Source organism: Myzus persicae, unplaced genomic scaffold (assembly GCF_001856785.1).
Source record: "Myzus persicae strain clone G006 unplaced genomic scaffold, MPER_G0061.0, whole genome shotgun sequence".
Classification (NCBI taxonomy): Eukaryota; Metazoa; Arthropoda; class Insecta; order Hemiptera; family Aphididae; genus Myzus; species Myzus persicae.
In genome coordinates, this window is record NW_019103959.1 from 113,353 (window position 1) to 140,763 (window position 27,411).

General features: G+C 27.5%; 1 protein-coding gene and 1 long non-coding RNA gene across 2 annotated transcripts; one reads left to right on the top strand and one right to left on the bottom strand.

Annotated features, from left to right (window-relative positions):
• The first annotated feature begins 3,232 nt into the window (after positions 1–3,232).
• On the top strand, positions 3,233–6,265 carry LOC111036943. Its single transcript, XR_002604833.1, has 2 exons — positions 3,233–5,750; positions 5,897–6,265. It is a non-coding gene; the product is annotated as an uncharacterized LOC111036943 (long non-coding RNA).
• A 5,905-nt stretch (positions 6,266–12,170) lies between these two features.
• Positions 12,171–20,810, bottom strand: LOC111036942 (MAP kinase-activated protein kinase 2). Its single transcript, XM_022319257.1, has 8 exons — positions 20,144–20,810; positions 19,904–20,043; positions 14,027–14,091; positions 13,833–13,940; positions 13,584–13,682; positions 13,437–13,512; positions 12,604–12,814; positions 12,171–12,539 (listed from the first exon to the last, which is right to left on the bottom strand). The coding sequence occupies exons 1-8, from the start codon at positions 20,297–20,299 to the stop codon at positions 12,333–12,335; spliced, it is 1,062 nt and encodes a 353-aa protein (XP_022174949.1). The 5' UTR covers positions 20,300–20,810; the 3' UTR covers positions 12,171–12,332.
• Between the last annotated feature and the right edge of the window lie 6,601 nt (positions 20,811–27,411).

Genomic DNA, 27,411 nt, shown 5'->3' on the forward strand with positions numbered 1-27,411 from the left:
CTTTTTTTTTTGAGCATCAGCCACATAGTTAAGTATTAAGTTACGTTCCAATATATCATTTACGTTTGGTTATTTACATTTGATTATTTACATTAGATTAATCTATACCACTATACATTTCAATTTTGTTACTTCTAACTATAATTATTATTATGTAAAAAAAAACAATAATATATAGATTTCATAGATTTTAAGTTTAACTCAAACAGAACCAGCATTAAAAAACATGCTCTAAGTAAAATCGAAAAATGAAGCTGTAAATAAATAATGAATGAATGGGTTTTGTAATAAAATCGTATAAAGAATCAAAGATTGTTTAATCAATTATCATAATGGATGTACCCGCACACGTCGACAGTATAAAACATAGACAGTCTTGAAATTCAAAAACTTTTTAAAAATGTCCAGTCATGCTTAGAATAATTTATTCAACAAATATTTTTAGAAAACCTGTTACGATACATTTTGTTTTCGGATAATAATAATAATAAACGTTTTCCCGACGAATAAAGAGCGAGTATTTCGTTCTACTAAAATTATAATTATTAAGTTAATTTATTATTTATATATCATTTTATGGGAGCGAGACCTCCTATATTATTACATACAAAATAATGTTCTCCGTTTAGGTATATAATAATAATATTATGTATAATATACCTGATATCTCGTACATTTTATCAACATTTTCGTTCGAAAATTTTTATTTGTAATTTTGTACATATTTTGTTAATATTTTTAATACGGTCTGTGGTGTATGTTTGATGTTGGTATATACGTCATGTCGTCATATAATACCACATTTTTTCGGCGTTTTCAAATGTGCTTCTTTCCGAGTAGATATTTAGATAATATACCCTCGGACCACCCTCCTTCTAAATGCCCACACCATTCAGAACTACATTGGTCCTCGTGAAATATAAAAATACTGGGGACATGCCGAGTTTTGGAGTCGTATAAATATGCGCTTAAACATACACGCGCACACACAAACACTCTCACAGACACGTCTCTCTCCCTCTCACACACTTTCTCTCTCACGCACACACACACAAACACATTCTCACACATACTCGAGTGCATCATATATTATGTGGCAGGATGTACGTCAAAAATTACTTGGATAGTTTGATATTATAGAAGTATGGTGGCACCGTACCATGACCGGATACCGCGCGTATGTACAGCTATACAATGTATTATAGCATTATACTATACATATATTACATTGAAACTCCGAACTCGGCCCAGATTTTTATTATATCCGAAACAAAACATCTCTCATTCCCTCGAACGACTAACTAAATAATAATATGCACAATTTATCAAATGGTGAAGACTGTAGACGGACTACGCACATTGCATTATATTATAGGTACCTACTTAACGTATATTATAAATAACATATTATTTATTAACCATTATAAAATAATATTTTAATCACGCGTCGCCGAGTCGATGATCGGTGTGAATTGCATTCTCTGCTTGCGTTTTTCACTTCGCTGTACTTGGACTTTAGGTGCAGCGAATCATAGAAAAAAAAACAATAAGTATTTAAATCAAAGTACGCATTTCATTCGTTTAAAGATATATTATTTATCGTATAAGAAGTTTTCAAAACAGTAAATATACTTCAATGCTATATAGTCCTTAATATTCCAGGGCAGCTGGTCGAGGTTTTTGTGGAACATTTTCAAGTTAAGTGCATCTTCCATCAACCCTTGTATTTTAAAAATCACCTTTATTAAATTTAATATGCCTACTTTTAAAAATTGACACAATGGTAGGAAAAACAATTAAATATATTTTCAAATGTACACATTGACACTATTTAGTGTTAACTGGCTTAACTTTGTTCGCTCAAATTCTAAACAGTTGGTACTGTGGTAGGTAGGTAGGTACACATAAAGATAAAGAATGAATAGGTTTACATAGGACTTTTTCCAGTAATAAAAACTGATTTTACACTATTCTCATACCTAGGTACCTAATAAGTATTGTACTGTGATATATTATAAAAATGATAATTAAAGCATCACTATAAGTTTAAATACAATTATTTATGTATTATGCATGAATATACCATTTCAATATTGTTTATCAAAGCGATTTTTCTAAAAACATAAATATATTTTGTAATTTCTAATAAATTAAAAAAAAAACTGAAATTCGTTACATTTGTTTTTTGCCTAGCTATTTTTATGACCAATTATTCACCGTATTTTTACGAAAAATAATGATCAAGTATATGTCAGTATATATCACAAAGAATGTAATAGAAGTGCACTTTTCGATATTATAATATTTGTGAGGATACGAGCCATAACAGGTGTAATAATTATCCTAATCGTATGTATTAGTAGGTACATGATACTTGTATTTGAACCGTCTCAGTGTCTGACTTAGTATTATTGTGTAGAAGTTTATATTACCTACTTAATTCTTATGTCATCGATGATATATAATAATTATTACGGTTAATGTTATTGTTGAACGAATGGTGTGACTGTAATGGGTCTAGACCAAATGTGCCGTTAGCAAATGTATTTCGTCGTTGAATAAAATAAAATAATACAGTGAATGGTGATAATTTTTAATTTTTCAGGATCAAATTACTGTAATGGTTAAAGTTAAATTTACTACCGTATGCACACATAATAATATATCGACATATTAATATACTATACATATATTTTGGATGAAGGTATCGAACAGTTAATTGTTTTCCTAAAGTCTTGACGATTTCTTGTTCTCGTATTTCAATTACTCGTCATTATATTCATTAGTACCTACCCATCGTTAAATATTATACATTTTACGTGCATTAAGTACCTCTACGAATAGCGGAAAAAAATACAGAGTAAAAAATATTTAAATAAATAGACCTATTACCTTTTTTCATTTATTAAGTGCAAAATAAAAATATCTAACTAAATATTTCATAACAAACTTTTCTCATATAAGTAAAAACAAATTGTAAGTAGACACCCATGCAATACAATACATACATAGAAATTCATTATATCAATATATTTACAATTAAATGTATTGGTATAATTATTGCATTTCAAAATAAATATTTGTCGGGATGTACAGAATTAATTATTGTTATTTGAAGTAGATATGAAAAAAAAAATAGTGGAATTTGTTTCTTCTATTGCATACCTAATCAAATTAATATATATGAATCAATTATTAGGTAATAATTAGTAAAGATGGTGTTAAATTGTACATTTATTTATAATTTATATATATTTATACCTGTTGAGGTACATAGGTGAACTAAACTTTATTATTATTTCATACCTAATTGTTATATTTTGTGAACTAATTAAGTAATACCAACAGACTTAAAAGTAGGTAGGTCGTAGATACATGAAATATACCATACATATTATATATATATGAAATATACCTACCTACATTTAAAAAATAAAAAGATAAAAATATGGGCGTTTTTCACTTACTTACATATTTATCATATTCTAAATGATTTTAATTTAACCAATTTCGTCATAAGTTTTATAGTAATAATATTTAAAAAAATATTCTGTACCAAATAACCAAAGCACTTATCATAATACAATAATTGTTGGTATGTATGGCGAGTTTAATCACATACGTAGGTACGACCAACAAATAACAATTAATAATTATAATATATTAAATTATGTACTATCGCAGTGTATAATATTCGTACCACTGTAGAATAAAAATATACATCAATATAATTTATAATATTATGCGAAGTTGAAAATCCCGCGCAACGCGTAGGTATAATATATTTGTATTTCCGTGTACGTTTATCTGTAATCTGTGTTAATGTGTTATTAATTAAAATTATAATATTTTAATACTATTATATTTATCATTTGTGATTATGACTCGACCGACTAAACTATAGCGTGCCAGCATATTATTACAAAATAGTATATTGAAACAAGCAACAGTGGTGGTAATCGAAGTAAAATATGGTCATGTGTTATTCGTATAGAATTAATTTTAAAAAGATGAAACTGCAATTTGTACTTTGTAGGCAGATAAGCATGTTATACTATATGCCTGCGACTAAACAAAAGTAGAAAGTTGAAAAATACCACCTACAGTTAGCCTCCTACCCATAAAATATAAAGACGACTATTGCATAGGCGTAGGTTGATAGGTATATTCAAACCATACACATATTTTTACCTATAAAATACTCAATTCCATTCGGCCGATGTACGATTTGTGTTTTTTCCGTATAAACTTGTTTCATTTATTGATTTTAAAACATTGTAAAATAGCCATGGTCGGTCGTTATAGAATTGATGAATATTCACGTAATAAAACAATGTAGGATTCTATTCGAATTTTTTGGTAACCCATTACCCATAATATACAAGTATCTATATTGTTTTGACGAGTAGGCGTTATTCGATTGAGTACGATTTCGGATAAAACATATACATTTGGGAATGATAACATAACAATTATATTAGTCGTTATGACGCAAGTATAGGCAAGGTATTCGGAATTTAGAAACACCGTACCTTGTACAGGCGTACGACAGTCGACTATAAGATACTAAGATAGGAGGTTATATCTTATATAAAACCTTACATACCAAACGACGACAATAATATAATAAATAATAGTACAACATAATATTATTTTATAGTAGGTAATGATATTGCTGGCTGCTGCGGCCCGCGAGTGATGGCGACGACATACCGCCGCGCGCGCACACAAATGGTCGTTCACTCGTCCCTGCGCTGTGACGTCATCACAGGCGGCGATCTAACCGCATCGGAATTCCGACACGAAACCTTCACCGGCGGTGCGTGCGTGCGTCCACTTGGTGGGGAAGGATGGCGGGTGGGTGGAGAAGTAGGCCTGTAACGACGTTAATGCATTCGTATTCCGATGCGATGCGTTGCGATGCGTCGAGTGCGTGCGTGTGGCCAAGGCCCGTGCGACGGTTGCGAGTGCGGGCGCGCCGTGTGTGTTGGTCTCTCTACTGTTCACTGTTCTGTACTCTCTTTCTTTTCCACATTTGCCTCGGACGCGTTCGGTCTGCAGTCACTCGTGTTCCCGTGTCCGCACTCCGAAGCCGCTGCTGCCGCCGCCACCGTCGTTAACTCTGAACTATTGAGTCTTAATTTTTTTTACTTCTCATGCATTCTCAAATATTTCATTTATTTTACTAATATTCTGCTGGCCCCATCATCCAATTCTCGTTAGTCGTCAACGGTTCCGCGTTTTTCAAAACAGTCATCAACTTAGAAGGAGAACGTGTTACTCGTGGTTACGTCGACCACGGGTTTTTCTCGTTAGCCTTTTTTTTTTTAAACCGTGTTTGGCTTTAGATTTTAATTTATTTCCCAACCAGTCTTGTTCACTCTCAACCAGCGCGTTAACAAAAATTATTCTGCTATTTTTTTTTTTTTGAGGTTTGGCAGCGGCGGCGACGAAGAAACGTGCTTCGTGCGTGCGCGCATACGAATGGAACGCGCGCGCGCACGCACCGGAGCGCGGCGCGGCGGCGACGTAGTTCGTGGAAACGCGGAACACGTGAGAACGACAACGGAGGCGGCGGCGGCGGCGACTACTGCAGCAGTCTGCAGTCAGTAGCAGCTGACGACGACAATGCCGAGAGTTTCAATGTCACGTAGGGTGGTGTGTGTGGTGTACCCTCCGCCGCCGCTCAACGATCACGTGTTTGTGCGTAACACAATGGTAGTTCGCGCCGTAACTGCGCGTCGTGTTCGGTAAGTATGAATTCATGCACACGTACGACGACCACCAGTGAAACGCGCCCGTTCGACCGGAAAACGTTACAGATCGCGGTCGTCCGTGTGTGGCGCGCAGACGATTCACAATAATAATAATAATAATAATAATAATCATGTTGTAGCATTGTCTGCTGCGCGATCGGCGTTCAAGGTTTTTCATAGTCCAAGACGTCAGTTCGTTTCAATATCGTCATTCCCATGTTCGTCGGCTGGACGGTCCGGGCTGTTTTTTAATTTTCCATCATTATCGTTATAATAATAATGTATACTTCTTTTCCCCGCTGCACATTGTTTTAATTTTTTTTTTCCTCCTTCAAGTATTTGTTTTTTTTTTTTACTGTCCATGTAAATTAGCCTAATTTGTGTATTATTTAATTGTTAACGGCGTCTTGTTTTATTTTCAGTTACGATATACTTTGTTATTGAGTGAGATCTTGATAAACTCGCCTGTGATTTTTTACCAACAAGGCGAGGATATAAAGGTCTTATTTGGTATTCATTGATTTACGTCGAAAACCTTATCATTCATGAAAATTTGTATGTTCTGTTGAAGCATATCATTTTTTCAGGTTCGAGTCATTCAACTTTCATCATCATTGCAATTGTATTAAAAAACCTTGATAATTGTCTTATGTTTTTTTGATACTTAAAAATGTATAATTAAGTATGTTTATTATAATTCTTTTAACTGTTTTTTTAATTGTTAATTATATTATAGTTGATGATAATAATTTTGTGTATAGAAATAAAAATAAATGCAAACTATTAAGATAAGCCGATAAGGTATTGTTGGATATTGACTTCCTCCAGGCTCTGTTGGTATAAACTATAATTATCTGCTGATAAAATTTCATTTTTGTTCATAGTATGAGTAAAAGCTTTATGATTTTGTTATAATAACTCTATCTCTAGTTATTAGATATTTATTATCAATAACCTTTTCAAATATTTAATTGTTCACATTCTTAGATTGCATCTTCAAGTAGAGCAAATCAATAATTGTTCTGTAATATGCTGTCAGTATTTTATGATGATTTTCATTTATCTTATAGCAATAGGCTCTTAATAATTTGAACTACATTTATGTGAAGTAATATCTTACTAAGTTACTATACATAGATAAGGAAAACTAGCTATGAAAAAGTGTGAAATCATAGAAGTCAATTGAAATAAATAAAAACTAGTTTATTGAAAACATTAAAGTTGCAGTGTGTTTATTAATGACATTGAAACATAGTAACAATTATTGTTAATTGATCTTGTCTCAATGGAACCAATCACATTCTACAATATGAGAAGTATTAGATGTTGAGTATGTTATTACAATTTATGTGTGGTAACAAAGATATTGAATATTTTTACTGAAGTATTATTTATTTGCATGTATTTCCATGGCTTAAAATTCACTCTTCAAACGAAGAAGTCTACAAATGAGTAGATTATCATGCGTATACAATTTTAAATAATAACAATGAGGAAAATGTTTTAAAAAAATTAACGTTATATATAAATATTGAATTTGATTTTATAACATTTTTATTAAATTATTTGATTTTAAATGAATTTAATAAGTAGGTTAGGTTTATATTATATTTTTCAAAGTACCTATTGAATATGACTTGCCTAATCTTATCAAACAATTCATGTCATGTTTATTTTACATTTATGCAAATGCATTTAAAATTAATTTTCAATGTATTAAATTATATGACTGATATAAAAATCCATATTAGGAATTACAAAATTAGATTTTCATTTGAATAGAACTTTTTTTTTTCTTTATTAATATATATACACAATCTGTACCTCCAGCACAATAAGAGTATGAGCTACAATAAATATAAAATTGAAAAATTTGATTGAAGAAGCCACCCATCGATGACACTTTCGAATTGAATAGAACTGAGTTTTATTTTTTACATTTTATCACAGGATTAAAAATGTAGGTTATTAAATTCTAACTATTTTTTATGCCACCATATTACATTTTTTTTTTATTTTATCAATTTAAAGTTACAGAAAATATATCTTATTAATATAATATTTTGTTAATTTCAGTTAAGCTTTATTAGAAAATTACAAAAACGCCACTTATTGCATTGCTTTTAATTAAATGAACTGTGTTTTTTTTCAACAAATACAGCACAGTGTAATAATAATAATAATAACATATAATATATTCTACACCTATAGCTATTAGCCATTAGCACAAAACTGCTGCAGTTATCAGTCAATTACCTACTTACAGACACCAAATATACAAAATTATTTTCCTATAATACACATTTTGTAGTAATAACTAATTAATATTTGTACAACTGTTTCAAAAAATATAACTTCTCTTATAGGTATTTGGTCATAAATTCAAAATAATAATCAAATATCGGCATGCGGTTACAAAACAGTGAACATACTATTTAGGCACAGTTTAATATTTAGAATAATTACCATAAAATGGGGTGAATCCAGACAGATTGATATTTTTACTGAATCTTTTTACTTCTTAGTTTGACAAAATATCTACAAATGCTTCAGTCCACGACTTAGTTAAATTATTATCGTTATTTTCAGATCAGTTTGGAACTTTCTGCTTATTGAAAAAGTAAAAATACCTAATGCATTTAAGAGCAAAATTAATATTGTTTTGCATACTATCGTGTAAATTTTCTAAAATATTTTGAAGTAGTTGAAGAAACTCAGATTTTGGTACCTATTCATCATAACCTATCTACAAGCCACCAAAAATTAAATTTAAATTTTACTGTTTATACGTTATTATATATTAGGTATAATACAGACTACTAAACCACTAGTAGTTTTCAAAAAATTCATGATAAAGTTTAGGTTTACATCAGGTATATTACAGGTAAAATAGTTTATAACTAGGTAGGTACTTAAAATAGGAATATATTTATGGTTATTAGATATAAAATCGAAAAATAGCACATTAAAAATTTTAATTTCGTTTTCATAAAAAAAATGGTATTTATATTATTTATAAAATTATAAATGTGTGGTGTACAATTTTGATTACTAACGTATAACTATTTATGATATATTAGTAGATCATTCATATTTTTTTAAAAACATTATATGGTATTAGTATACAGCTTTCTAATAAAATGTAAGACTGTATTATTAAGCATACATTCATTAAATCAAACCATAAAATATAAATGAATAGTTCTATTACGAAACATTATATAAGTCCTATGAAATGTTCAATAAATAGAGTATAATTTCATTTAATTAACACGATTCAAGACATTTCTCAACAAAAGAAAAAGTATATGGTTACCAAAAGTTTATATCCAATCAACAATAAGGCAGATTATGTACTTTTAGATTTTGTTATATTGATATTAGGTACCTGCCTAAACGGTATTAGTGTACAACTACCCAAGGTGTACTATTTAGCAGCAGTATTAAATGTATTTATTCTATGATAGAAGGTACAAAATATATATTATGTACATGTAAATAAATAATTAAAATGTTAATACCGTATACAACATGTGCTAGAAAAAAGAAAAAAAATTGGCCACATATTAGTAATTGTGGTTGGCTGGAGTGGACAACTTATTTGCTATACACATATGTAAAAACTACAATATAATATACAATATTTGACAACATTTGAATACAAATATATATTGTGTCCATGTCACATTTGTATACTACAAGGTATCAAGGTGAATAAAATATATTCAATTTCGTACTACACAATCTATAATAATAAAGTTAATTAGTCATACACATATGATACATGGCCAGAAGTGAAAAAGGGTGGACGAGGATAAGTGCCAAGTGGTAGACATAAATGATGCAACTACAACTCACAAGTCTTAGAATAAGTTTAAACTGAATACTTGAAGTTCACCTTACCTTAATCATAAGCATATACGATATTATTGGCAAAGTATTGGAGTACTTACTAAAACTTAAGTGTAACACATTTTTAAATTAATAAAGCTAAAAATATATCTTAATTTTTGTCTTCCTTCAATAAAAATATTTAATAGAGTACTCTGCAGCAGACGTGTCCAGATTTTCTGGGACACAATTAATGGATAACCATGGCTCTATATTAGATAACATTTAAATAAAAAAATTATAAATTTATATAAGCCAATTTTTTTCTTTTAAAACTAGTTCAGAGAAAAAACAATTCCTCAATCTTTACATTTATTATCTACTTAATAAACTTCCTAATCATAAGTTGATACAATTTATATGCATCAGTTTACACACTATCAAACAATTAATTTTTTGTACTTATAATTCTAAAATTATTACTATTTTTATGTCATTAAAAATGTTTAGAAAATTGAGGATTGGTATTATAAATCAATAGTTACAGATTATAACTTAATAACATATTAATATGAAAACCATAGTGTAATAGTGCACAGATAGTTCTAAATCAATGTTTTTAAAACTGTTAACCCTCCATATAATTTAATTATAACAAGTTAACATTAGTATACTAGTAATATGTATGTAGGGGAAAATAGCTATCCTGCACTACAACATAAATGTCCAAAACTGGTTACTGATATTAAAGAGTGATGGTTACATAAGTTATATTGTGTTCAATATAAATAAAAAAAAGTATTTTTACATGTTTGTATATTTTTTAACAATATTTTGAATAAACCTCTTAACAAGTACTATTGAAACATTAATTTTATGTCGAAATCAACATAGATCGATATTGATTATTTTAATTGTAATAATTGCATATCTCATATTAACTATAGTATAGTTTATATCAAGTTTCATTAAATTAGTAATAGTGTATAAAAATATCCTTAATTGTTTGTGCTATCTATTACATAAGTGTATCTAATTATTAAGTTACAATGCACTTTTGTATATTTAAATTAATACCGTTAAATATTTAATATGTTTTGTAGTTACACTAATAGATAAATATTTATAATTCACATAGGTATTTTAAGAAGTATAAAAATATTTATACATTTGTATAATCTACAGGTTAATAATATTTTTAATAAATATAGCTAATAATAATTATACCTCTGAATTACAATTTCAATATAATGTGTCAATATAATATGATACAAACAAAAATATATATGGTGTTTAGTTTACATTCACAATTCAATTAGTTACTTAAATTTAAGTCATATTAAAAATTAAAATCATCTATTATTGAAATAGACTATTATGAATGATACTAGTATTTATTTTTGTAAATATTACACAAATATGACTGCTAAAAATAGTATAATTTAAGAGGAAATTATACTCGAATGTGTAGTCTCTGTCTACATAACTATTAATATAACAAAACATCACAACACAAATTAATCTAGAACCCACAATTTTGATTTTGCTACATTCCCCATGAATATGGACCTAGATAATACATGCAGGTATATCATCCTCTTAATACACTATTTACAATATGTGAATAAAAAAAAAATATCAATCTTCAAATACATCAAAATAATACTAATGCTATTTTCAAGTATAAATAGTCTCGAATCACGAATATAAATATTAAAATTAAAAGGATAGAAAACCATAATTTCTCAAATAATATTCATCACAACCAATACTAGACATTTTATGCATACAATTTTTTTAAAATTTAATTACACTAAAATGTCTATTATTTCATTATAATACAGGATCACAAGTTTTGTTTCATAATAATTGAATATAGGTATACTTATTTTTAATTTGTTCAAGTAGTTTATAATATAGTTATATAGTTTACATTTAATAATACTTGTACATTATTAACTTTAACATTTTTTTAATGTATTTAGAGGAATATCTTGGGTAAACTTTGAATATATATTAAATTCCAAAAAAAAATAAAAATAAAAATAAAACATATTAAAAGATGTGGAAAACAATTGCAATATTTTTCACACTTAATATACAGTCTTCATTCACTAAGATAATTATAACAAAATTAATATTTTGGTTTGTTATCAACAATAATATGTTAGATGATTCCAAATAAAAATACATTCATGTACTAGGTGGTTTTTAAATAGATATATATATGGTAAAGAAGGAGTAATATTTTTGTTTTAATTGTATGCATTAAAAATATTGCAACAGCTTAAATTAAAAAAAATTAAAATTAGCTAAGTTATTGATTTTTAAGTCTGGTTAATATTTTTTTTACTTTTGTCTTTTAATTTGTCTTATCTCATATAACATATCGCAAGTTATATTATTTTTAGGCAATTAAATCTTTTGAAATTATTTTAAAATCATTTCTTTCTATCCTTGTTGTTAATTTAATTTATAAATTAATATTTCAATAAATGTTTATGAATGTGGAACTAATTTTCCCATAATTTTAATTATTCCATAAAGGTTTATTTAAGAAAAAAATATTTTTGTTATTATTTCAATTGCAGTAATTTTAAAGTAACTACATTAAATAGATACAAAATTAAATTTGGAAAAAAGTGCATAAAGTAAAACCGAAAAAAAAAATATTAAGACACGGGTATTAAGGAAGGGGTCAGTTTATAGTGAATAATCTGGAAAATAAATACATTAATTAAAAGTCTATGTACTGTTTGAAGCTTTTTTTCGTCGTTTGTTTAATAATGAATTGTTAGAAGTATTTAATGATTTTATATTGACTTGGTCATAATCCACTCGCATTGTTGCTAGTGACCGGGTCATTTCTTCTTGTACTTCAGGCCACACATCTTCAGACTCTTTCAACATTTTCCCAGTATATAACGGTGTTTGAGGTACTTCAGTATAACTCTAAATTATTAAAACATATCAAATATTTTGAATATTATCTTGAGTTATAACATTGAGTACTCACTGCAATCCATTTATGTTTAACAACTTCATTTATGGTTAGACGAACTGAAGGATCAACAGATAACATACTTGAAATTAAAGTTTTAGCATCACTAGATACATTATTCCATTCAGGACTAGGAAAGTCAAATTGTCCAGTTTTAATTCGATTTTTCATGCCAGGCGAAATAGCTTGCCCGTGATTACTGAAAAAAGGAGGAAATCCACACAATCTAGAACAAAAAAAAAAATATATGAAAATGGGCATCTGTTTACAGACAGTGTTGTTATACTGATAGTTAAGGAATTTATCAAGAAAAGTGGCAAAAATAATATTAAACAGTATAGGTAAATAAAATAATATAAAACACGTATTTAAACTGTAACCTTAAGAAGAAGTGACTGTCCAAAAACCCTCCCTGTGTACACCCCTGGATACATACATTCAAATGTACAAATTATTGCTGAATGGTTCAAATTTAATTATAAAAACATACCACAAAAAATAATCAAAACATACATTTATTTTGTAAGATTCTTTAAATGTTTATTTTTATAAAATTTTCTGTTAAATATGATTTTTTTTAAAACATCAAAATATTTTTAATGTACCAAATTGAAATATGACTTGTAAAGCTTCTTACACAAGAAGTAGAATATTATTCTAAAAGGTTTTTATAAAAGGCGGCACCTAACTATCTTCATTTTAACCAAGCACTTGTAACAATGATTGATATTTTCCTATACTTCAAGTATGTGAGGCTGATACTAATAGAACAATAACAAATTCTACTGTGGCACCTTTTTAATTAAGCTAAATTTTACTAATGCTCAAATGTATTTATGTATACTTACAATATATACATGATAACCCCTAATGACCATATATCACAACTTTTATCATACTTTTCTGGACCTAGGACTTCAGGTGCTGTAACAAATACATACACATATTAATACGGATAATTATTTTTAATTTAATAGCTATTACTATTAACTAACCAACATAATATGGTGTATAGCATGGAGTTTTTAATGGAGCTTTTTGAGATACTTCCTTGGCAAATCCAAAATCAGTTAATTTTAAAATACCATTAGCTCCTATATAAAAAATAAAATCAATAATAATCTCAACTAAAACATTAAAATAAGTAGTCTGTTGGTTATGAAACAACAAAATTAAAAATAAAAACAATTTATGTAGTTCTAACAACTAATACATCTTTAAGGTATGATTTTTGAAGTTATTACCAAGCTTAGAATACAAGAGATTTTCAGGCTTTAAGTCACGGTGAGCAATATTAAGGTCATGAAGATACTTGACTGCTGAACAAATAGCAGTCATAATATGCGCAGCTTCTACAAATAACAAAATTAATTCATTACATTTTACATGTGGACAATTTATCTCATTAAATTAAATATAATAAATTTATCAAACTTGCCCCTTTCAGTAAAGGCTCCTTCATTGTGTTCTTGTATACGTTGAAATAATTCACCACCTTCCATGCTAAAAAAATAGATTGTTACATTAGATAAAAATACATTTAAGTATCACTTTAATACTTAAAATTAATTAAACTTTTCTAATAGAACTAATGCTAAAAATAAATAACTTATTATTATAAATAAATATCCATGTTCTCATAAAATGTATAATAAAAAATAGTTAACACTCAAAATATGTTATTTGTATGAGGTAATTGAAGAAATCATGGGCATAATTTCAGAATAAAAATAATTACATAATACATATAAACTATTAAAATTGTCATTCATAAATTAACTTTTTTAATACCCAGTATTCATGTACGATGGTAATATATTTGGCCATTTAGGGATGCGGTTGCAAAATCTCTGTGGTCACTTTTTCCAGTAAAACTAATCTTCCGAAAAAAAATTACATATAATTTTCTCTTATTGGTGATGAAGGGCTAACAGACAATTTTACCCTTAGATTCCACATTTGATGGGAGTAAATATTATAATTTGTATATATTTTAATAAACATATAAATATATTATAATTAGCTAAATATCCCGGCTTCGCCCATGTGCATTATATTTTGTGTGGAAAACCCGATGTAGTATATTAAAGGCAGGGCTTGTAAGTTCAAGCATTTGCATGTTTTTCTTGCAACACAAGAAAACATGATAGCTGAGATACAAATTTGTTTCATAACAATAGTAATAAATATATTAAGTGCATGTATTTGCATATTTTGGGTGTAAAGGCATATTGACATATGGTAGTGTAATGATGTGGAACACCATTACAGTTTTCATATTTTTATAGTTATAATATTACGAATAGATGCGAGTGTCATCTTTTATCCATTCTGTAATATCACGGAGTAAAGCTATATATATATATATGTATAACTATTTTGTATAGTAAACAAAATTTATAATAATCGTTCGGCCTGCTTGACATTCGTCAGCCGAACGAAGTTAGTCTCGTCTCGACACTTGCTCCGTGTATTGTTGCTGCCAGGTCATCGGTTAAGTAAAATATTTTATATTACATTTTATTTTACATTTTAAAATATACGTTAAATTATACTCGGTATAACTACTTGTCTTGTCGAACATCCAAATCCTCTCACATTCCCCCGTTTGATACATGATCTATCACTACGGATACACAATTACACACCGTATACCAGTAGTGATGGAAAATAATTTAATTGCTACCACGTAACATTTATGGTAGAGCGCCTAAGTAGATTTTTTAGAGTTATTAGAGCATATTTTTTCATAAAAATATAAGTTTAAACAAATAAATATTTGAATTTTTTTTTTTATTTCTCGTCTACTTTCAAATTAACAAAATTATAGTATTTGTTTAGATTTTTTTTATTATCGAACGACGATAGGTTATATAATATACCACAGATTTAATAGTAATTACGTAATAACCATTACAAAGTGTTGATGTGTAAAGTTAGGTTTTTGAGTGTTATAAAATGTAGAAAAATTAAATGAATTAAAAATTGATATATTTTATTATTTCAAAATTTGCCTATGATTTTTTATATTATGCATATTTCTGAATTTTTAGTGCATATTTTGCCAATGTTCAGTGTATGAATCATGAATGCATGCTAATTTATGCATTTTTTAGTGCATGAACGTACGAGCTCTGATTATAAGTATAGGTATATCTCGGTTTGAGTTAATCTCAGTTTTAGAGTACTTCAGTGTACGGAAAATTCGGCGTCAGTGCAAATAGCTTTGTGAAATAATTCAACACGCGATGATTTGATGCAGGAGCATCATTTGGGGGGGGAGCAGGGTGTGCAACAGCACCACTTACTTATATGTTAACAATTGGCCCGCCATTAATAATCCAATGCGCCGTCATAATTAACTTATACATAATGATATTTCATATATAGGTAATATAAATAAAATATATATTTTATTCAAGTTTTCGTAATTTTTTGGTTTATCAGGTTTATTGATTATAATTTATTTGCCTTTTTTATCAAATAATAGTGAAATGGCTTTAGCTGGTTGCTTTAATTGCTTATAAGCTTTTAGCTATTAACCTGCCTAAAAGTTTGCACAACCAGAAAAAAAACTGAAATGACACCTGGTTTGATACATGTTTCATGCTTGTACCTAATCTACTAAAGTAACCAATGACAACTATTTAAATAAAAAAAAAATTTCAATTTTTATCGTGAAACTCAAGAACGCCTCTTTAAAATGTGAATAACAGAAAATATTTTCTAATTGCACATATAGATCATTAAAGAAACTAGTATTTGGAACCTAAATTCCAAATTTGAAGTTTTAGAGAATTAGTGATGAATGAGTGTGAGTGGTATTTTGACTTACATATTTATAGAGATATATTACAGTTAAAATTGTTTATAATGATGTTCAAGGGACAAGGAAAAATAAGTCATCATTAGGGCTCAGAGGTTGATGACCTTAAAAATGACAAAAAATGTCCTTAAAAATGACATAAAAAAATTATAAATACAAATTTAATAAACTTTACAAATCACTCAAAAATCATTGTATTGTGTAATTAGAACGTTTTAATGTGATCAAAAGTAAATGAACGACGATTATCTGTTAACAAATATTTATCTTTTGACTGTAATCTGCGAGATAAAATCAGATACTAATCGAATATTAGGTAAAATAATAAAATCGGCATAGACAAGAAACAATAAGAAGTGAACTAGTGTAACATCAGTAAAAATACTAAAAATGTGGGAAAATGATCTAAAAATGTAAAAAAAAGATTTAAAAAGTAATTAACACCAAAAAATGCAAAAAAAATGAAAAATAAAAATTAGTTGTTCAGATTCAGATGTTAATGAAACACATTAGCGGCCAAGAGAGCATCGCCTAAAAAGTTCCAAAAAAAATTGAAGAACGCATCAACTTCCGAGGCCTAGTCATCATAAACTGTTAATATTATGACTCTTATATTGTGTGGTTTTTATAGATAAAATATTTGTCTAAATTCAAGAAAAATAAATGACAAATAAAAAATAGTGCAATATACAACACATGAGTTTCACTAGGACCACCAATATTATTATCACTGGTATATTATCACTTAAACTGGTATCATTGTAAACAATTGTTATTATATGTATCACTTTAAATGTAGCATACATTTGATCACCTTCAGATTTTCAAAAAGAAATAATTTTAAGAATCTGTATATATTACAGTGGATGTAGGTAGGACAGATTTTTTTTCTTTCACATTTCCTTGTAGGAAAACTAGAATTTTTTTAGAATTTTATTTTAAATTTGAAAGCAATGATAAAAAATCATTATAAAAACAATTCTAATGTCAGTTAATACAGCATATTTTAAATAACATAACCCATTTTGAAACACATCTCTGTAATTTTTCCTCACAAATAGGAAAACTAGTTAGACAAATAGACAATTGTACATGACTTCATGATTATGAAATAATAATAAGAAAATTAGGTGTCAAAAAATAAAATAAATTGGTCTATTAATTTAAACTTTATGAAAAATAAATTTTAAATATTAAAAATGTAAGAAAGTTGAAACCCATTTATCAGCTATTAGAAGACTAAAATTAAGTTATTGGTAACAAACACTTATTTTTAATAAACTAAAAATTAGTATTCATAGATTTTTAATTCATTATCTTTATTTTGCAATTATATGATTTTTTCATGTAAATGTTTAATATGCATGTATTATTTATGTTTATTGGGTATTTTATGATCATAATTTTTGCTATAAAGAATTTTTATACAATTTAAGATTCTTAAACATTTTCAGATAAGTAATGATATTTTTTGAATAAATTGAGTAACAATTTACTTCAATAATAATATTGAACTATGTAACAAAATAGGCAACCTAAAAAGAATTAGACAAACATTTTTTTTTTTTAAATATAAAATATAGATATCAGATAGAGCAAAGAATCTTAGGTTTTTTAATAGGTATTTCCATTTCAACTATTTTCATTGTTTTCCGTTCACAATTAAGGTAGAAACAATATTTTATACAGTTGAAAATGTAGTATGGATCTAACTTCTTTAGATTTTTTTTCAATTTTACTTCAAATGCGGTGTACTCAGGTTCATGGTCAAAGACATTCATAGTTATTGGTATGTATATTGATTATTGAAAACTATTTAAAATTGTGATATCAATAGTTTAACATGTTATATGGCACGATATTTATTCTTTTAGTGAAAAATATCTCATAATACATCATTATAACTTTTAAAAAATGTATTTATTATATTATATGTATTTACAAATTATTATTGTAATAGAACTCTGAACTCTCAATCGATTTATCAGATAATAAGGATATTTGTAAAACGTATTGTAAGTAAATAATAAACATTCTTTATATACAGACAAAATGTACTGCATTTATATTTATCTTATTATAATAAATACTGTGATAACTGATACTCTCATATTCTAATGTTTGAAATATTTTACTAAATAATTTAAAATACCAATAAATTATGTAACCTAACCTATGTATAAACCATAATTTCATACATTAATTGAAACAAATGTTTCACAGCACACACATACAACATATATTTATTTTGAGACAAAAATAAAGGGAAAATTAAAAAAATACTTAAAAACACTGTTTAATGTTATGATAATGAGTTATCTAAAAAAATCATTTGTATAAAGTTATAACTTATCCCAAATTATAATTAAATAAAAGCGTGAAATAATAGTTATATGTGCCATGTTATCTTAAAATGAAAGGTTAGGTATTTTTATATTGTGGGCCACTGTTTTATTGACATGTTAAACAGAAAAATATATCAACAACATGGTGGAAAACAAAACAAACCATGACTGTACTACATAACTATAAACATATAATATATTGATAAATTTACTGATAGAATACTAATGGTAGAAATTAAAAATTAAAATATAGAATACTTATTAATAACTATTGTATTCTATGAGGCCCCACTCTCCTGCATATTTATTTTTTGTTAGTTGAAAACAACTTATTTTCAATTTGACACTATTCTATAATGTGTAAATGTAGAAGCCCTTTAATGGGGCTACAGTCGATGAAAGCAAGTAGGTTTTTACACCAAAAAGCCAGACAAATCAGAAAGAATTTGGTTTGATAGACTTTAATTTTGAAAACGATTATGTTTAACTAACAAGTTTACTAAGTTTGAATAGAGGTGATTATTAAAATTCTAAATATTGTTAGTGTCATGATGAATGTATATAAATGCATATTTATTAGATTTTTGCAACATAACTAACATTTTATTTTAGTAAGCCGCTAAAATTGTTAACACTGAGATGGCCCAATAATTATACATAAGAATTAAGTAATTATTTTAACTAATTTTATGAACTGGTTGTTAAATAATCTTATATAAGATTATTTTTAATATTTCTTATTTTTCAGAACTTAACCTAATCCTAAGTTCTTACGATATTGACTTTTTTTATGAAACAAAGGCTTAATAATACATTTAATACAATTGCACAATAAATAAAACATTTATGATAAAACATAGAAATATTAAGATAATGTTTCACTTAATATAACACTGATAACATTTCAAGGGAGCAGAATAATTGAAACAATTATTCAACAAAAGAAATATTTTTTTTGAAAATATGTATTGCTTGGAATTTTTTGAAATAAATAGTATGTGTAATTGTTACTGTGGGTAAACAATTGAATTTTATCTAAAAATGTTTCATAATATGCTAAATTTTTGTTTTAATGTTTTAATTATAAATAAGATTTAAATAAAAAATAGACTTTATAACAGTAATAACATAAAGTATAACCTACCATTCCATGATAACCAACAAACAGTTCTTTTCCATGTATTGGTTTTCGTAAACATCAATTATGTTGACTATATTTATGCAACCGCTAGCCCTCCAGTGTAGATCAATTTCTCTCCTAGCTTTCTGACAGTCCACGAGAACCTATAAAACCCCATAATAGAGACAACAACAACACTGGACACTGAAGTCATTGTACAACATTTATCAGGGCGGACATCAGTTGAACGTCAAATAATATTACCTTAAGCGCAAACTTTTCACCCGTTTTGACGGAAAAACACTGCACCACCTTGCCATTGATACCCAGTCCGAGTACGTTATTGGATATTCTGTAATCCTTTTCGACAGGTGTAGTCTTGGTTTTGTTGTTGAGAAAATAGAAATCGTTTCCTTCCATAACCGCCGTGTTTATTATGTTGCTACAGCGATTGACGATGCACACCAACTGCTATGAAACATCTCAGACGTGGTCCCAGGGCGACCGTAGAGGCCAAGGTCTCGGTCGCTAGCTCTGGAAGTCGGACCAGAAATCGATGCGTAACAACTATAATATCCGATGACGATGACGATAATAACAAAAGCAAAATAGTGATAAAAATGTCACGTTGGTTCGATTATATTTTCGACGAAAAAATATTATGCAATGTTCCGATGAAGAAGTACTAGGTAGTTTGTCATCACCAACACCACGTACGACCGCTATCCGTCATAATGCCTCTAAATAAAGCCTCTTTTAACCCTGAGCAATAATAATAATAATAATAATAGTATGAGTAATGGGCTAATCGCTAATGATAACAACAATGATAAATTATTATTATTATCGCAAACATTACAATATATTATTTGTATTGTGCAGTGCTATAGTATATAATACGAAATCACAATTCACAATGCAAAGAATCAACTCGTGGGAGCCGGCGGAGGAGCTGATTGTCTGGTGATAACATTAATATTTAATATTCTCAAAAAAAAAAAAAACGATAACTCTGAACGAAATAATATTATGTAATGTATACAATATTTGTATCTAATTATTTATTTCGATAAAGGTCTATGGTTCGTTTCGGCGTTTCATATGGGTGAGAATGGAACGAATTTGATTTATGAAGATTGAGAATATAATATTGTTCTCATTATTAATAAACATGACGTTATGATCTAATATATTATATATCCACGACTCCACTTCCGTTGTATACGTCATATATCATTCCTTACAGAATAATTAATATCAAACACTTAAACATATAATCGATAAAATACGATACTAAAACGAAACTATTGTATGGGCTATGGAGTATTAATGTATAACAATATGAAATTATAATTTTATACATAATACGATATTATGTCGATAAATATATATTAGGTACGTGCATTGTATTGTACACGAAAGGAATCTCGGGAAAAATCCCAGGAAAAAATGTTACTAAAAAAAGTACAACAAAATAAACACACTAAGGAAAAAAAGACCAAAGAAAAAAAATTAAATATAAATGTGAACACATGCATACTCACTCCTTATTAGTTATTAGTAATTACTAATTACCGCGTGACGTATACCTATACCAAAGTATAATATTTTATAATGAAAATAATGTCATAAATTATTATCATGTATAAGTTTTTTATAAATGTAATATATATTTATATACCTAAGGTGTTATACTTATACACCTCAACACCTGATGTTCATTTCATACTTCATAGGCATAACTAGGAGGGTGTTGGGGGAGGGGGCTAAGCGCACTAACTTTTATTTTAGCCCTCCCCCGTCATAATTCTTTTACTCCCACCAACGTTAGCTACATTAATACATTATAATCTAATAATTAGTTTTATTGTTTTTATTTTAACCATTTAATATAATTTATATGTGATGAGTCTGTGTAGCTGTCAATAAAGTAAACTCAAAAATAGTCTTCATCCAGAAGAATAGACTCAGGTTTTTATTTTTGTAACATTAATGTGTAAACAGTAATAACGACTAACGAATAACAATGACTGGAGGACGATCGCTGCTTCAGTCAGCCGCTTATAGGGGTCATTTGCTAAAAACAGGATATGATTTAAATTATTTTATTATATTATCATTTATTGTCGTTTTGATCTTCATAAGTAAAACACTTGTGTGTTCCTGTAGTTCCATATTCTGGGCAACGTGCCAACGTCATTATATTGTTATAATTAGAGACCGGATTTTCATGCAGTAAAAATCAAAAAAATGTGCAGTAGTTAAGTGTCTCAATCATACAAAAATGTATTTTTTGCCTAAATCGCTTAATACTTACCAAAATGTTGTAAACATTCAAAGTACATTGATTTAAACCCTTAAATTGTACTTTATTTATCCAGTTTTTTACTCTATTACAGGATTAGCATTTAATAATTTAAAAGTAATTAAAAGATTGATAAAAATATACACATTGTGTAAAAAAAACCATACCAACAGAGTTAAGCTATTTAATTTTAATTTTAACTATTATACATACATAAAAAAATTAATTTTTTTATTGAGTTAAAATTTACAATGTTATACATTTCAAAATTGTTTGCAAATAAATTGTGCCTTCTATCACTCAATATGTCTTTTAATTTGGAAAATGTTCGTTCTACTTCAATAGAAGTGATAGCACTCATTTCGTAGCGAGCGACGATTTCAGGCTGTTCAACATTAATATTTTTCGTACCATTTATGCAGTCGTTGTATATTTTTATGAGAGCGTAACCTGTGTTTTTTTCCACAACGGAGTTAAATTTGTGAGCCATAATTTGTTCTTTCTCGTTATTTATTTTTTTAAATCTTTCTCCTATAGTTTCAAATATTTCAATCTGTTTATTGAGGAATAAATTTCCCAATTTTTGGAATTTAAAAAATTTGTTTATACTTCTTTACGTAAATTATTCGTAATGAAACAATCACGACACCGACGTGAATTACACTAACCTATTCAAGAAACACTCAATCAAACACAAAGTCAGACAGAACTAAAGTGCTAATAGCTGAGGATTCCAAATTATTATCTAACTAGTAATTGATGTAATTTATTTTTACCACGAAACACTAATAAATTGATGTTATTCTAACAATATTATCAGCCTGTGTTTACTTTTTCCTTTTGTATTGTTGAAAACTGAAATATTATCTAGTTTAATTTTAAAAATGCAGAATATGCAATTTCATGCAACGAAATAAAAATCGTGCAATTTAGAATAAAAAGTGTAAAACGTGCAATTTCGTGCAAAATAAAACTACGTTTAAATTAATCATATACTCGATGAATTTTTCAAAACATTTTAACTCATTTTAAGTGTTGACGGACATTTTCAATTTTCGTTTTTCATTTTTCTTCTATAAATGTCAATAACCTTTTTTATTGGTTGGATCAAAAAGCATGACATTTAATACAAGATTCTTGATAACTTTTTACAATAGCAGTTGAAAAATATTAAAAATACGTAAGCACGATTTCTTTTTTATAAGCATTTAAAGTTCAAATTTTGACAACATTTACCAAATTAAAATTGAAAATGATTTTGTAGTTAAAAATGTATAAAATGTTCAACTTTTACAGCTAAGGATTGAAAATTTAAAACTAAGTTTCACTTCAGCAGTTTTTTCCGTAATTAAAAAATCTAGTAAATATATGAATACAATTATTTTGTACAGACATATTAAGTTCAAATTCGGATAAGATTGCATATTAACACAAAGAATAACGTTTATCATGTTGTTGTAATTATGTTCCAAAACAGCTCAATTTTATATAGTTATATTTAATATTTTTCCAGCATCACTGATAATTTAAGAATAATATTAATTGAACTTATCTGCAGCCATATTAATATAAGTAATTACAATATAAAATATCCTAGACTGACACACGGTCTCTGCTTAGTATTGTTTTTTGTATATACAATGATATGATACCTAATACCTATCATTGAATTCAAATTTAATATCATCCATTATAATGACCTCCTAGACCAGAGATGGCAAATCCATGGCACGCGAAAAGATTGTGTGGGCACTCGACAATGTTTAGTATCATATTATATAGGTAATAGGTAAAAAGCTTACGGCTTTTTTAGGCCATTAACGATTAACTGATGAATGCTGCAGTGCCGTGTGCACTTTATTAAAAGTTACTAATTATAAACCAAACTACAACAAATTGGCATCAAGTGTTCAACAACAAAAAATCACATCAAAATAAATAATTAACAAAGCAATATTATTATAATTATTATTATTATTATGTACCTAACCAACCTTTTTATACGAATACATTAATTATACAATCAAATTATGTTATAACAAAATATAATTTTTTTTTCATAAAGGTAATTTTGGGCGGTAAACGGAAAACTGGCACGGTTTTTGTAAACGCGGAATACTGGTACGGTCCAAAATAGTCAAGGTTTCCCGAACTGTTATGAAAAAAAAAAGAATAAAATATCAACGATTATTTTTAATTTAATTTTATTGACGATCGATACCACGAGTGACTGCGATGTAATTTTATGATTGTATATTTGTATGTGTACAGAGGATACAGCTGTAGCAGTCGGAAATTTTTCTTCGTTAATACGAAATATTTGAAATTACCACCATAGATATTTACCTAGAGAACCAATAAAATCTGATTTAAATATCACTGAAGAGTGGAAAACTACAATGGGGGCTGAACCTCGGTCATTCATGATATTATTTAACAGTGAGCATGTAATTATGGATTTCAAAATCGCTGCTATGAGTGCAACAAATTACGTATGTTTGGTAAAAAAAATACTTTGCAAGATAAACTACACAACGAATGTGAGCTTCTTAAACAAAAAAATTCAAATAGGACAATTTTTAAATAATATAGCAAAGTATACGAAACAATTATTATTAATCATAAATTATACTATATTATATTTACTGTACCTATATGGCTATATATAATATTTATTTTACCTGCCGACTACTTTGTATGTACTTATTTGTGTTTTTTGTTCATTTTGATTGCTAACATTATTTTTTTGTTTTAAGTATTATTTAAATTTAACTTGTTGATGAAGGTGATTTATGAAAATTATATAGTAAACATTGTAAATATTTTAGTGCCCCTGACCAGTGCCGGATTTAACCATTGTGCCGCTTTAAGCACTAAATAATTTGCCGCCTTTTAATATAAATATTTTTCTAGTCTAAAAAATGTTATTAAAGCATACAATTATAGTTTTTTATTTTTTACTTAAAATTTTAATGATGAAAAATAAAAACATACAACTCTAAGATTATGAAATTGGAAAACATAAAATATAAATATTACCACAATCCCGTATGGTCTAAAAACATTTTATAATTAGTTTCATTTTATTTTAGTTCTAGTTACATATAGTAAAAATGTAATATTAAAAATTATTTGCCGCCCTAAGCACTAGCTTATAGTGTTTACTGGGAAATACGGCACTGCCCCTGACAATTAAATGTTGAATAGTTCCAGTTTTCCTCGTTTTTTCGTTATTTTGTTATCAATTGTATGGACCGTACTAATATTCCGACTTTCCGAGCATCATTTTGGGCACGCAGTGTTCAAAAGTTTTGCCAACCCTGTCCTAGACACCTAATGTACAACAGAGCGTCATCCTCTTACCCGCTTTTTTTACATTCTATATTCTGATATTCATTTCATATTTGAAGACATATTGGAAGTAATGATTTTTTAAAATTCTTTATAAGACTAGGTACAGTAAATAGCTGTAGATATAGGTAACTATTTTAAACTTAAAGGCAAATAGGTACCTCCAAAATTCGTTTAAAATCATTACACGATATTTTGATGACTCTACGTCGATCCCTATTTTCTTTATGTTATGGCCTGCTATTAACTAGTATTATTAATTAAAATTTTTTTTTATTAATTTACCTAGTAAATATATTAAAGAATTTTTTTTTAATTATCTATTATTTTTTACTAAAAAAAAATTTTGAAACGTATTTACTGTAGCACTGTTTATTATGAGGTATAGTTACCTACACATAGTTACTGTGGACTGTGGAGTGAACCACTTTCAAAGATTACATATTATATTTAATATTTAATTAAAATGTTAACTTTATGTATTTTGTAACTTATTAGATATTAATAATTAATATAGGGCTGGGATTTAGATGTACTTTGCATTGTTTTTGGAAGCTAAGAAATGTTCGTTTTAACTAATATATACATTTTTCACATTTTTTCTTGATTTTTTACGTATTTTTGTGTTTTTGAGCATATACACTAACATTTTTTGATTAAACCTGGTTAGTTTTCTTACTAACTTTTTAACGTGCTAATAACGTTTTTAGCTAAGCAAATATTATGGTTTTTTATTCTTACTTTTATCCGTACGACGTAGATACTGAGATCACGAGCGGTGACAGACAATTTAATGAGAATAATTAAAAGTTTATGAAAAAAGACTTGAAATTGTGCAGTCTTACAAACCATTTTTCTAACTTAATAAATATTTTGTGGTTCAAAACTTGTTCAAAACAAACAATCTGTCTCAACTCTCGAGGAAAAAAAGGTTGGCACTTGGCAAGTACTACTCTGCTGTACAATATGTGGCGAGTGCGTTAATAACTATAATTGATGTGTTAAATTTGAATTCTATATTTATTCTATATAAGGCTATATTGGAAAACTACTAAGCATATATTATATTATTGCTATTTTTTTCTTACTATTAGGTACCTAATAATATATTAATACAGTAGGTTGAATAATTTTTTTCCGAAAACATAGCATTTGAAATATTAATAATTAACAAAGTATATATAAAATCGTTAATTTTTGTTAAAATATCAAATTTATTTCAAATTTGAAATTCAAATGGCTATACAAAAAACTATTTTTTTTATACCTATACCTGAACCACTTAAAACTTCATTTTAAATTTTCAATCTTTAGCTTTAAAATGGAACAAATTACGAACTTTTAACTAGATACAAAATAATTTGCACATTTTTGTGACTTTGTTGAATTTAAAATTGAAATGCTTAAAAAAATTCGAGCTTATGTATATTTATTTTTTTTAAACTGCTATTATAAGTAATAACAACTTATGAGAAGACATGTGTTATATTTTCAAGTCTTTTGACCGAGAAGAAACTTATTAATCGACAATAATTAAAAAAGTCAAAATATTTTTAAAATATTTTCATGTATAGAAAATGATAAATTAAACAATTGACGAAAATGTCAATTATTATAGTTATTTTACAATTATTCGATTTTGTAGAATTTAAACTAATTAAGAAAATCATTTGGTGAGAAATTGATGGGTAAAATATCAGTGTTGTAAAAATTGAAGTTTCAAACACCCATAAACAATGCATTTGTACCTAATTCTGTTAATTTTTATTTTGTTGTGCTGTAAAAAATAATGAGGAATTTGCTATTACATTTTAAAATCATACACATAGAAGGAACCTTTTTATGAATTTTTTACTCAAAACAATTCTGATATTAC

Excerpts from the sequence above, each read along its gene's own strand:
- LOC111036942 (XM_022319257.1), bottom strand. The coding sequence starts at position 20,299 with ATGGAAGGAAACGATTTCTATTTTCTCAACAACAAAACCAAGACTACA. Across the intron at positions 13,683-13,832 it reads TCTCTTGTATTCTAAGCTTG|GAGCTAATGGTATTTTAAAA; the intron begins GTAATAACTTCA and ends TTTTTTATATAG. Across the intron at positions 13,513-13,583 it reads CTATACACCATATTATGTTG|CACCTGAAGTCCTAGGTCCA; the intron begins GTTAGTTAATAG and ends TATTTGTTACAG.